General features: G+C 39.0%; 1 protein-coding gene and 1 non-coding gene across 2 annotated transcripts in view; one reads left to right on the top strand and one right to left on the bottom strand.

Moving 5' to 3' along the window:
- Nucleotides 1-13,606, top strand: part of ZMPSTE24 (zinc metallopeptidase STE24) — a 38,677-nt gene extending 25,071 nt beyond the window's left edge. Inside the window, exons 8-10 of the mRNA XM_025983694.2 lie at nucleotides 5,081-5,185; nucleotides 8,379-8,522; nucleotides 11,884-13,606. Coding sequence (XP_025839479.1) covers nucleotides 5,081-5,185; nucleotides 8,379-8,522; nucleotides 11,884-12,108 — 474 coding nt within the window. The 3' untranslated portion in view covers nucleotides 12,109-13,606. The remainder of the gene's footprint in view (nucleotides 1-5,080; nucleotides 5,186-8,378; nucleotides 8,523-11,883) is intronic.
- LOC112908276 (small nucleolar RNA U13) lies at nucleotides 6,026-6,129 on the bottom strand. The gene has a single exon (XR_003232886.1). It is a non-coding gene; the product is annotated as a small nucleolar RNA U13 (small nucleolar RNA).
- Nucleotides 13,607-13,828: the final 222 nt, after the last annotated feature.

Here is a 13,828-nt window from a genome sequence, read left to right as displayed (position 1 = left end):
GACTCGACCTCTGGCCCCTGGGATCATGCCCTGAGCCAAAGGCACAGGCTCAACCACTGAGCTACCCCCCAGCTACTACTGTCTCATTCATCCTTTTGCTTCCCACCTTACCATCCTCTGTCTTAAATGCTGTATACAGAGTATGTAGGTAGGTTTTGTTGTTACGGTTGTTTTGTTATTTATTTCTTAAAAAATTTTTTTTAAAGATTTTCTTTATTTATTGAGGAGAGACACACAGAGAAAGGCAGACACAGGCAGAGGGAACAGCAGACTTCCTGTGGGGAGCCTGATGTGAGACGCCCTGAGCCAAAGGCAGACGCTCAACCGCTGAGCCACCCAGGCATCCCTATTTCTTAAATTTTATTTATTTGAAAGAGAGAGACAGAGAAAGCACAAGCACAGGCAGGGCAGAGAGAAAGTGGCAAGCTGGCTTGATACTAGGACCTCAAGATCATGACTAGAGCCCAAGTCAGATGCTTAACCGACTAAGTCACCCAGGTGCCCTATTATGGTTGTATTTAAGTCCAAATTGAGAGTCATTATCTTTTTTAAAATTTTTTTATTAAGTCTGTTTTGATTACGGATATATTTGGAATTATTTCTACCATATTATTTTATGCCCTCTTCTTCTGTCCTTTCCATACATGCACTGTACCCCCAAACATATATATGTACACCTTTCTTTCTTTCTTTTTTTTTGGAGGGCTTTTTAAAAATTCTATTTGAGGGGGATCCCTGGGTGGCTCAGTGGTTTAGCGCCTGCCTTGACCCAGGGTGTGATCCTGGAGTCCTGGGATCAAGTCCCACATCAGGCTTCCTGCATGGAGTCTGCTTCTCCCTCTGCCTATGTCTCTACCTTTCTCTCTCTCTGTGTGCCTCTCATGAATAAATAAATATATAATCTTTAAAAAAAAATTCTATTTGAGTTGCTGTTCAGTTTGGAAAGTTCTTGTATGAGTATTCTCTCAGAGACCACTGTTAAAAATTAAGCTTGCCCATATAATTTAAAATCTTAAAATATGGGGCGCCTTGGTGGTTCAGTAGTTGAGGGTTTGCCTCCGGCTCAGGGCATGATCTTAGGGACCTGGGATCGAGTTCCGCATCAGGCTTCCTGTGTGGAGCCTGCTTCTCCCTCTGCCTGTGTCTCTCTCTACCTCTCTCCCTGTGTCTCTCATAAATAAATAAAATGTTTAAAAAAAATCTTAAAACACTCTGCCTCTCTCCCTGTGTCTCTCATAAATAAATAAAATCTTTTAAAAAAATCTTAAAACACGGTATCTCCACTGCTGAGCAATCCAGGGACCATACACACTTTAATCCAATCACTCCTTTCATCTTGTGTTTTAGCTTTGTTTAATTTTTACCCCCCCAAATTAGCATTATTATTATTTTATACAGTCATTATTTAGATTTATTCCTGTACTTACCTGTTTCTTTGCTTACCATTCCTTATTCATTTTACACCTTCCTTTCAGACATAACTTTCTTTCTTCCAGAAGTATGTTTTAGCACCTTCTTTGGAAATTTCTGGGTTTTGTTTTTATTTCATTCTCATTCTCAATCAGCTCAAGACTGATTATCTTATTGAACTGTTTTTCTTTTTCTTTTTCTTTTTTCTTTTCTTTTCTTTTTTTTTTTGAACTGTTTTTCTTAGCACTTTAAAGATGCTATTCTGGGGTACCTGGGTGGCTTAGTCGGTTAAGTGTCTGCCTTCAGCTCAGGTCATCATCCCTGAGTCCTGGGATCGAGCCCCATGTTCCAAATCTGGCTCCCTGCTCGGGCTCTGCTTCTCCCTTTTCCCCTCCCCCTGCTTGTGCTCTCTCTCTCTCAAATAAAATATTTAAGAAAAAAAAAAGATGCCATTCTGTTGTGTTGTAGCTTACCTTGTTCCTATGAAAAAGTCTATTCTCAGCTTATTGTCATTTCTTTATAGTTCTTTCTGGTTGTTCTTAAGATTTCTTTTTGATTTTTATGTTCAACAGTATGGACTTTATCTCAGTCCTACTTGAGATATAGCATTGTTCCTAAATCTAATAAGATCTTTCCTGAAGTTTTGAGAAGCTTAGTCATTGGTATCTTTGAGTGTTGCCTCTCTCCCATTCTCTCCAGTCTATTTTTCGGGAATTCCAACTAGATGAATGTTACACTGTCGCATTCTGCCTTTCACAAGTGATCACCCTTTGATATTTTCTGTCTCTCTGTCTCTGTGTTCCAGTTCACTGATTCTTTTTCTAGATATATTTATTCTTTAAGTGGGCCATTGTGTTTTACTTTTAAAGCTCTATTTGTTTCTTTTTCAAATCAGTTTAGTTGTTTCTAGGGGTCTCCTCTTCCTTCTTCCGTGTTCTTAGATCTCTTCTTTGTATAAAGCTTGCTTTTAAAATATTTTGTATCTAACATTTCCATTGTCTAAAGTCTTATGGAGCTAATCATGCTCTTTATTTTTTCTGCTCTTACTCATTATTCCATCATCTTCTGAAGTCTTTGGCAATTTTTATTGTGAGCTTATAATGCGTCCCTGATTTTAATCTTTAGGAATCCTGAGGGATCTGGGTTTAAGGTACAATTCTCAATTAGAGGATTTGCATTTGCTCCTGTTATCTGTCCCCAGTGCTACCAAACCAGAAGTACTTTAACCTGTCAGATTGGGATTTTTCTGGACCATACAGATAATGATTTTGAATTTTAATCAGAGACTTTTTTTTCCACTTTAGGTAAGACTTGACACAATTGGGTAATTTTGCCACTGTATTTTTTTCTAAGCTTGTGCAAGGGATATCAATTTCAACTCCCCACCTTTGGCTTTTCCCTATAAATTGTATGTCTAAAAGGATATTTATTAACTTCTTAAGCATTTTTAGATGTCTGGGATGTTTTTTTAGACTATCTAGTAATTAACATTGCAGGAAGAAGGTGTCTGGTGGCGGGTGTATATGTGTGTTTTTATTGGTGAATGAATATGTATGTGCACATGTGTGAGTGTGTGTATTAAGATTAAATTGTTCATTGTGTCTTGGCACTATTTACATTGAATCTGGGAAGTTTATAAACAATTCTATTTGGCTTAGTAAACATATTTCATCATTGATATGACCATCTGGCATTTATGTTTAATTATTTGGCAGTACTGTAATAATATGCAAAGGGTTACACGTTTCAACTAAAATTATTTTATTTGATTGATGAAGCTTTTACATTCATAATTGTGTAAAAGTTGAAAGCACAGGTCTCTGGCATCAGACTACTTGGCTTCAAATGCCAGACTTTGGCTGTGTGGCCAGAGGAAAATTAGTGAACTTCTCTGTGCCTAGATTTTCTCATCTGTAAAGTGGTAATTATAAAATATATCCTATGGTGATAATGATGTATAAATGAGATAGTTAAGTATTTAGCACAGAGGGCCTATGTTTGTAGTTATTGTTTAATAAACATTAGCAATTTCTGTGGTTATTTTTTCATCTTTCCTGGCCCAGTCTTTATATGTGTTGAAGGGGAAAAATTAAAATTTTCTCCTTATATAATGTCTATGTCTTCCATATTGCTTTACTTTCCTGCATCTAGTCTTCCATCTTAACAGCTTCTTTCATATATTTGGTAATTCTTGGTTGTCTACTCCTTAGCAAGAGAATGAGACTAAAAACTTGATTGGAATCTCTGAGCCTATCGATAAGAGGTATTCACTGTAGGTTTCCTGTAGGTTCCCTGTACCCCGTGTGGTCTTCTTGCCAGAGAACACCTGGTGTTAGTATCCTCCAGTCTTTCCTGGAGTGGCGAGAGTTCCCAGGCAGTACTCTCTTGATCTTCTGCCTAGAGGGTAGTGTTCTAGGAGCTGGGTATGGGGAGGGCTCCGTCAGGAGAGAGTCCTCAGTATTCAGCATCCCTTCCCAGCAGCTAACCAGGTACGTAGTCTGCTGCTGGTGTACTCTACCCTCCGCTTTGTGGAGCCCTCCTTTGAAACGTTTTCTTTTGCCCTATCCAGAGAGAACAACCGCGTTCAGGCTCCTGCTGCAGTGAGGGAGGAGCAGTTAGTTGCCTTTTGGTGTAGAGTTGGAGAAGGAATCTGGAGCCTTAACTACTCCTGAAACCACTCTTACCCATTTCTTACTCTAGTGACTTCCCCTTCTCTCCCAGTTCCAAAAGTTCCTAGTATTGTTAGTTCCCAAGCCCTTTGAAGACTGTGTTAAATCCGGCTTGTTCTGTTTGCTCCACTGCTGGCTTGTGAGTCAGCTTTCTCTAGTCTACTAAGCCTGTTCATTTGCCCATCTGCTTTCCTGCTTCCCAGATGTTACTATTGTCACCTCTTCTGTTTTCCCTATCCTTGTGGGTTTCTATCTTTTTTTTTTTTTTTTTTAAGTCCCTTGGACTATAGTTTTTTGGGGGATTTTGGAAGGAGTAACATTAGTTGTGCATTGTGAATGTTCTTTTTGCCATCTTAACTTGCAAGTCTCGATTTTTTAAATGGCATTTGATAGTGTATTAGGGGGGATCATAAGTGATATGTGCTTATTTGTAGATAATTTGGAAAATAGAAAAAATAGAAGACGGTTAAACATTACTATAATTGTATCATATAGAGAAAACTAATTAACATTTGATACACATCTAGTTTGTTTTCTGTATTTGTGTTTTTATAACACACATTCATATTTTTTCATAATCGGAATCATTACTTTTACTTTTGTATCATGCTTTTTTCACCTAATAAGCCATTTTCCCATGTCAGAGCATAACTTTGGAAACATTTCTAACGGGTTTACAATATGGCTGTCATACAGCTTTGTCATGATTTATTTAAATATTGTTCTATTGATAAAGATTTATATTTTTTCTAATCCAGATTAGACTGAGCTTCATGAAGTTAGAGAATGTCTTGTTCATGTTTCTTTCTCCAATGCTTAACCCAATGTCTACCATGGAATGATTTCAGAGAATATTTTGTTAGGTAGATGAGAAATTTTGCATAAAAGACTGATTGTTTTCTTAAATTAGTTAGAATCTAAGAAGGACTCTTACTGAGTTAAAAGGCATAAAGTTTCTGAAGGTTGTTAATAATTTATTTTCAATGTGTTCTTTGATTTAGAATAAGAAACAAGGATGTAAAAATGAGGAGGTGCTTGCTGTACTAGGCCATGAACTGGGGCACTGGAAGTTGGGACACACAGTCAAAAATATCATTATCAGCCAGGTAAGTTGGAAGTGACAGTTCTCTTTGTATGGCATGGTAGTCAAAGGAGAAGTACAGCAGGCAGGAGAAGTAGTCTAGTTAGAGAGGCTAAGACAGACTGTAACTGGGCTACCTGGCTTCACCTCACAGCTCCCTGACTTAATATCTGTGGCTTCAGGTAAGTTCCTTAAGCTCTCTCTGCCTCCATCCCTTGTTGAATGATATTACCCCCTAGGACTGATGTAAGAATAAATGAGTTAATGCGTGTAGAGTTTGGAGTAGTATGTGGAATCAGTAAGTACCGTGACAGTGTTTATTGCTATTACCACCATTGTGGCCAGCTCCGGTGTCCCTCAGTTAAGGAACTGTGAAAATCAAAAGGCGTGAGCCTTGATAAGCTAGACATTAAAATGCTTTCTGTTTTCTTTTTTTAAGATTTTATTTGAGAGAGCGAGAGAGAGAGAACAAGAGCATGCAGAGCAGAGGGAGAAACAGACTTCCTGCAGAGGAGGGAAGCCCAACGCAGGCCTCAATCCCAGGACCCTGGGATCATGACCTGAGCCTAAGGCATGCTTAATGACTGAGCCAATCAGGCGCCCCTAAAATGCTTTCTTTTTAAACCTTTTTTCTCATTTACAAGTCATTATACATCTATTGAAGAGGACTGTAGTAACTAAACAAGAAAATAACAATTCCTGTAACATTCCTCCTCTGGGGTCTAAATCAGCTCTCTAAACCAACAGTTACCACAGTTGTTCGGCTCCAGGTGAAATAGCACTATATTCTGTTGACTGGTTCTGAGCAGATGTGGCCTTAGCTGAGTCTGAAGTGGATGTTTTGTTTTGTTTTGTTTTGTTTTCATGTCAGATGGGTAATGTGCTAAGGTCATAACAAGGTTTGAGGGAGGCACATGTCCTACAATGGCGTAAACACCCAGTCATCATACTTATGAACTATAAAAGGATCTGAAGTGGGTTCTGGATGATGGCCTACAAGGGAAGACTTGTGAGCCTCTGGTTCTGGATGATGGCCTACAAGGGAAGACTTGTGAGCCTCTGGGGGTCCTTCCTGTTGCTTTGCATCTTTCAGTAAAAAATGAATTTCTTGGCTTGAAGTTATTTGGATAGATGGCAGTGAGTAAGACAATAAATAAGTCCAAATCCAAGTTCAAAGTATTTAGTCTAAAGAGGAAACTCACTGCTGCTTTCGTGAAGGAAGCAGGCGTGCAGTGGAATCAGGCTACCACGAGGTGGTGGGCTAGTCCCTGTGGTGTGGTACCTGATTCATGGTGGGATTGACTGCCCCTTCTAATAGACTGTGTGCTCAGCAAAAGCCAGTTGGGGGAATATCTGGGTTGTTGGTTAATGCACTGACTCCATCCCTGGCACCTTGGCCACTTTGTTCAAGAGCCCCTTGACCAAGTCCTAGAATAGCTGGGGAGAGAAGCTAACATCCGCAGAGTAGATATCTTCACCTTACTGACAGCTTCCTTTGCTGTGGCCTCTTTTAGTGAACATTCACATTGGACTAAAATATTATCATACTCTGGGCTAATTTTGGAAGCTTTTCCACATACCCTATTTTCCACATCTTGTTAGCCATTCTTTTTTTTTTTTTTTTTAATTATTTATTTATTTATGATAGTCACACACAGAGAGAGAGAGAGAGAGGCAGAGACATAGGCAGAGGGAGAAGCAGGCTCCATGCACCGGGAGCCTGACGTGGGATTTGATCCCGCGTCTCCAGGATCGCGCCCTGGGCCAAAGGCAGGCACTAAACCACTGCGCCACCCAGGGATCCCTGCCATTCTTAAGTTCATTCCAAAGCCCTGATCATCCAGCCAAACCATTATTTGCCCACTGCCAGTGATTATATATTCTTAGCTCAGGCCTTCTGTCTTTCCAAGCTGAGTGAGCAATGAAATATACTACCTAAAGTTTCCCTCACTTAGAGTATTTCCTTTACTGTTGTCTTCCAAGAACAGCCCCAAGTGGTTCTGTAATGCCACAGCAGTGTACTTTGAGCCAGTGCCAGCATAGTTGTACTAAGTTAATTGTAAAACAGGCTCACATTTTTCCTCCTCAATTAAATGATTATAGGGAGCTCCCCATGAGTAAGGATTGATTGAGAGGTGGTAGCATGGCAGGAGTTGACATACTAGGAGTATGATCCACTTGCTCATTTAATGTACTTCTCCCTTCATGACATCCTTCATTCCCACTTGCATATGTGCCGCTTATACCTGATTTGGAGTGCTTCAGGGCCTACCAGTTTTCTGGCTAGGTGGATCAACATAGCAATCAGTTTAGAAAGGGCAGCTCAGATTGCAGGTTTGTAGTGTCCCACAATCAGGAATCAGTCTCTGGTAGGGCCCAATAGCAAACTAAAAGTTGTTTTTCAAAAGGCAAGTAGTTACTTGACAGAAATGGCATGCATAGCTTATTTTAACTCTAGGGGCCTTCACTGTGAGTGAAGTTTTCTGTTGGAGCTTGTCATGTTGAATCTACTGAATTATAAGGACTAAATGATAGAGCTGGTTATGCTTCAACCCAGGCCAGCTGGCGAACCTTATGCTGAGCCCCACTCTAGGCTGGTAGCTTTTGAGTCATCTGGCAAATGGTTTGGAGCAGTACATTTGAATAGGGTACCTCTGGCCTCCAAGATCCTGACCACCCAGTACCCCTTTTACTCATATTTTGGTACAGATTTTTGATTTTTTTAATTTTCCCTCCCCTCATTTATTGTTAAAGGTACATCTACTTTTTTCTTGGACTTTAGTACTCAGTACAGCTCCAGTGGTTCTAAAAAGTAGGGAGTCTTGTTTTTTTGGAGCTTCCACATCAAGGTGAGTGGAAGGCCTTGTGTCTGATTACAATTTAGTGCAAACAGAGCCTGAATTCATTCTAGCCTTTTAACTTTTTACAGAAAGAAAATACTCCATTGCTATTGGCCACTTCAGACTCTCAGTCATAGGAGGCTCCACTTAAGCTTGCTTATCCATATAGAAACCTACAGTTTAGACATTTGGGGAAATTTTATTTTTCTTTCTAGAATAAAACTGTAAAATTACCCAAATAACTTTTTCTATGATTACACTAAAACTATTCGTAGTTAGAATCACACCATGATGTCTTATTCTAGTTTTTTGGTGCTTCTGATCCCATTGTGAAATCACCTTAGTAATAACTTAGGAATTTTGTGTCTTTCTTTCTAGATGAATTCTTTCCTGTGTTTCTTCTTGTTTGCTGTATTAATTGGTCGAAAGGAACTTTTTGCTGCGTTTGGTTTTTATAACAGCCAACCCACTTTAATTGGATTATTGATCATCTTCCAGTTTATTTTTTCACCTTACAATGAGGTAATGTATAATCGTTAAAGTTATCTCACATATGCCCTTGCATTTCAAATCTAGAACCTTTAGGATAGTGAAAAAAGAAATAAAACTATATTTTTAACAAGTAGATGAAACAAAGTTTTTTAATCCTTTGATTTGCTGGCCAGTCTAAGAAAGTAGCAGAAAAACCCAAGCCCAAATGAACAAATGCTTGCATGCTGCCAGCGGGGGTGGAGGTGGGGGGGGTGGGTGAGTAGAGGACTAGACTTTAGTGATGGAAACCTTGATCTAACCTGTACCTCAGAGACTTGGTAGATGGAGGTTAACTATTGGAATGCTATGTTCTAGATCACATATTCCCCAGTGCTTGGCTGAAAATCTTGTGTATGTGAGGGAATGAAACAATGATAGTTGAGTATATGTATGGCTAAATATGGGAGACAGTATGACACTGTTCCTCTGATTGTGTTCTCTGACTACCCGCTTCAGAATAGCCTTAAGGGTCCCACCTCAGGCCCTTTTGGTGTGTTATGGTAAGTGAAGTCTAAGAACCGCTGTTCAGATTGCTCAGTAGCGGGACTCCATGCAGGTGGTAAGGTATGGGTTAATGAGACTGTATATTAACAAATCTGATGATGGCAACATGTCATGATATTTAATAAATTAAGTCAAATTAAGCCAAGAAATAATATTGGGGATTTTGAGATGTCTCCATACAGAAAGATTCTTTCCTGGAGACAGATTGTAAAGATTTTAAGATAAACTAAATGAATCCTGTTTCTCCATTACAAAGGAGGAAAGGGTTGGAAAAGAAAAGTAGAAAAGAATAGATCATATTTACATAGCATTGTCCATATAAACTAAGAAAATTTCCCAAAGCACTGAGATTTACTACCTTTACATTCTTTTTTTTTTTAACTGAAAGTATTTTCTAAAATGCCTTATGCATTTTGTTACTAGTTAAATAGATTAGAGACACTTTTTGTTTTTAAGATTTTATTTTTAAGTAACTTCTACACCCAACATGGGGCTTGAACTCACAACCCTGAGATCAAGAGTCTCATGCACCACCGACTGAGCCAACCAGGTGCCCGTAGGGAACACTTTTTAATGATTTTGCCATTTCTGTCTTCTGTCGCAGTTCAGCCATGCCTTTGACAGTGAGCTATGTATACTAAATGACCTCCACTGCTTTTTAAGCAGTTATCCTACTTATTTAACTAATTTTTGGGGGTCTTTTCCTGTCAAGCTGATAATGCTTACTACAGTCAGTGTGACTCACTTACATCGTTATCCCTTTCTAGTTTTTTTTTTTTTTTAAGATTTTATTTATTTATTTATTCATGAGAGACACAGAGAGAGAGGCAGGGACACAGGCAGAGGGAGAAGTAGGCTCTGTGCAGGGAGCCCCACATGGGACTCAATACCGGGTCTCCAGGACCACACCTTGGGCTGCAGGCAGCGCTAAACTGCTGAGTCACCCAGGCTGCCCCCTTTCTAGTTTTCATCCTTAACCTACCCTAGATGGGGAAATTAGATCATCAAACTCATTAAGGAGCAGTTACCAGATTCTGATTTGAAGGGTCCCATTCTAAGTATAAGCATGCACAGTATTTAATAGTGTTCTCCTTTGTGGCAGTTAATTTGGCTGCTCAGAGAGTTTTTGTTTTGCTTATTTGTCTCCTTTTATTGAGTGATTGAGTTCACTTCAAAAAACACCTAAATATATGAAGGGTATTAGAGTAATTTGAAGTGTGATTAATCTGCAGAGATACTAGCAACTGTTTAAAAAATCTTGGAGAACCCAGAAGATTTGTTTCAAAAGGACTAGATATTTAAACAAAAAAATTTATGCTTAATGTCAGTGTTTGAGAAGGCATGATAAAAAAGAGCTATTTTCCTCGGAAAGTTGGGAAAATTCCCCCTTAAGAAGAGTTTGGAAACCTACAGCAGAGCAGGCAGGTGCAGGTTAGTATCTGCTTATGTTTTTACTTATATGTTTAATATGAGATTCAAAGAACACTTAAAATCAGATAGGTTGATAGAGACTAACCATTTTTTTTTAAGGATTTTATTTATTTATTAGAGAGAAAGAGAGGGAGCATGAGTGGCGGGAGGAGCAGAGGGAGAGGAAGAAGCAGATGCCCCGCTGAGCAGGGAGCCTTACTGTATCCCAGAACACTGGGATCATGGCCTGAGCTGAAGGCAGTGAGCCACCCAGGCGCCCCCACTTAATGATTCTATCCTGAAAAGTATATTAAAGATGTAGAAAGAAATTTCTGGCAGAATTCATTCAGGTGATAGCTTTGAATATGTCTAAGAAGGTATTAGGAACTCCCAGGCATTATTTTGCAACTCTCTTATTTGCTAGTAACAGTGAGAGGTATAAATGAGAGACTTTTTAAAACTTATTTTTTGTTTTGATGCTGAAGTATTTTAAGGTAAGAACTAGAATTCGTGCCATTCAATCTGAGGTACTCCAGTGTGCAAAGAAATTGTTTTCCCCTCGAAATGTATATTTTTTCTTTTTTTTTTTTAATTTTTATTTATTTATGATAGTCACACCACAGAGAGAGAGAGAGAGAGGCAGAGACACAAGCAGAGGGAGAAACAGGCTCCATGCACCGGGAGCCCGACATGGGATTTGATCCCGGGTCTCCAGGATCGTGCCCTGGGCCAAAGGCAAGCGCTAAACCCCTGCGCCACCCAGGGATCCCGAAATGTATATTTTCAAATGAAATTGGACTCCTTTGTAATGGTCATCATCAGTAACTGGATATTTATTCTGGCAATGCTGCCGTAGCTCAGAACACTTTAGAAAATTCAATTTTGAGGTTTTCATTAGAGGCCGTAGCCTCTTATGTGTAATTAGTGAACAAGAGAAAGAGTCTGAGCAGAAATGACAACTTAACCTCTGATCCTGAGGAAGGTGGTGTGCGTGATCTGTGGAGGCACCGAGACTCCCAGTGCCACCACCTTCTAGCTATGTGACTTCCACCAAGTTATTTCAGCTTTCTGAACATCACCTTCCTCACCTGTGAAACATCAGTAAGAGTAACTACCATGGTAATTGTTAGGATTGTTGGGGAATATGTACAGTGCCTCCCTCAGTGGCTGGCACATGGCAGATTCTTAAAAATTAGTATTTTCTTGGTCAGAATAACATATAGATTTGGATATATATCTTTTTCTGGTCTGTTTGCTTGGGGAAGAAAAAAGCTCAATTTATAATTTCCCACCTAGGTTCCCTAAATACTATTGGTCTTTCTTTGGGTCTGCTGTTTCTTATCCTGAGCTGAACTTCCCCTGTAGGCCTTGCTCATGCAGCTGGCAGTGGCAGCAAAGAGGGGGGCAGTGGTTAAAACTCTTCTGTTTACTTTTTCAGGTTCTCTCTTTCTGCCTAACAGTCCTAAGCCGCAGATTTGAGTTTCAAGCTGATGCATTTGCCAAGAAACTTGGGAAAGCTAAAGACTTATATTCTGCTTTAATCAAACTAAACAAAGATAACTTGGGATTCCCTGTTTCGGACTGGCTGTTTTCAATGTGGCATTATTCTCACCCTCCACTACTGGAGAGGCTTCAAGCTTTGGAAAGCTCAAAACAAGACTGATGTGTCCAGGGTCTGCGACTCAAGACATTTCTGATTATTTCTGTCCTGGCAGCATGTTCCAGCTCTTGATGTTTTTAAACTTTTTTTTTTTTTTTAAAGGGAAATTATTAAGTACAGAAAACCCAGATTTAAATACATTTAATATCTCATGTCAAAAATGATTTTAATAATCCATTTCATAAAAAAAAACACTCAAAACACATTTTGAGTCAATGTTTTTAAAGGCATGGTTTTATCTTTCACATCTAATTTACCATCATCTTTTAAAATTATTTGAGAAATACAAAACTTGTTTTATTCACACACTTATATGGAATCTGCATATAATGTGTTTAGGGGCATATATTTAATAGAGGAACACCACCTCAGAGTCCTTTCTGTGAGGCAGAGACAGTGGTCCCAAATCATTGTGCTCATACCTAAATTGAGATTTGTTATTTTCATGCTATCGTGACCTAACCTGGCCAATCATTGTTTTAAGTAAGGAAGAAAATAATCAGTAAGACTGATGTTATTTAAATGAAAGCAGTTAGAGATATTTTCTACTGTTCTACCAAATTTCTCTGTTGCCCGTCTTGCTTCACACTGATCAGGAGCCTCTAATAGTGCTCTGAAATTTGAAATTATGTTTAGAATGTTTTAAATCACTGGGTTTTGTTTTTGTTTTTAGGAAAATATCAGTCTTTACCTTTCTTTCTACCTGATGGATACGACTCCATTAGAGGTAAACTAGTATATTTCAGAACACTCAGCTTTTTCCTCATTTATACTCTTTTATTCAGTAAATAGTGCATCCTTCACTTAGCAGAAATTGCCCTATTGAACAGGTTTTGCTATTTTTAAAGTGGCAGAATGTGGAAAGAAGGAGAAAGGAAGTGTTAAGAGATGTAAGGGTGAAACGATGATTCTCTTATGGTGTTTCAGGAAAAAATATAGTTTTATATCTCTTTCAAGGACAGAAGAGTCTCAGTTTTTATTTTTGTAATTTTTATCAGGAAGTCGTAAGTACTACTCAATCAGGCCTGGTTTCCATTTTTGAAAATTACAATTCTTGATGTGCAGCTAATTTTTATTTTCAAAACAGATGTCATGAAAGATTTCCGGTTTTCAAAGCTGTGTGTTTGACTGCTTCAGATCTCTGTCCATTTTCTGAACGAGAACTTACTTTATGCCCAGAGCTCCCACCCTCTGGTAATGTTTCCCTTCTGGGCATTTATTCCAAAGTGGAATCAACTGTGTACCTTTGGTATCTGGCCAGAAAGTCTTTTACTCAGCTCATATTTGGGTAATGTCTTTACATGGAAGTATAACAAAAATAAAGATCTAGTTTAGTACTGCATTATTTATTTTCCTAAGGCTAAAGAGGAGCAGTCTTTTGCTTTTATCCAGCATCCTTTATCTGTGAATTCACGCTGTGATAACTGCCTTTCCTTCCTTCTGTGCCTTTCAATACAAATTTCATTTCTGCACAAGTGAAACATTAAAAATTGCCAATGCAGATTAATGGACTTTGTCTTTGATTTGACAAAATTGTGTGTCATTTGTTACCTAGAGGTATGTTTATTTCCCAAGAGGACTTGGGGGCTAGTCATGAAGAGTAGGAAGAAGCAGCCTTACCATTGACTGATGTCAATGCTGCGCTGTGCCTGACCCACACAGTCCTCTTCCGTGCCTCCCTCCTGTTCCACTCCAGAACGCCACTGGTTCTTGATGTTTCATC

This window comes from Vulpes vulpes, chromosome 10 (genome assembly GCF_048418805.1).
Source record: "Vulpes vulpes isolate BD-2025 chromosome 10, VulVul3, whole genome shotgun sequence".
NCBI classification, from domain to species: domain Eukaryota; kingdom Metazoa; phylum Chordata; class Mammalia; order Carnivora; family Canidae; genus Vulpes; species Vulpes vulpes.
This window is presented reverse-complemented; position numbering and strand designations above follow the sequence as displayed.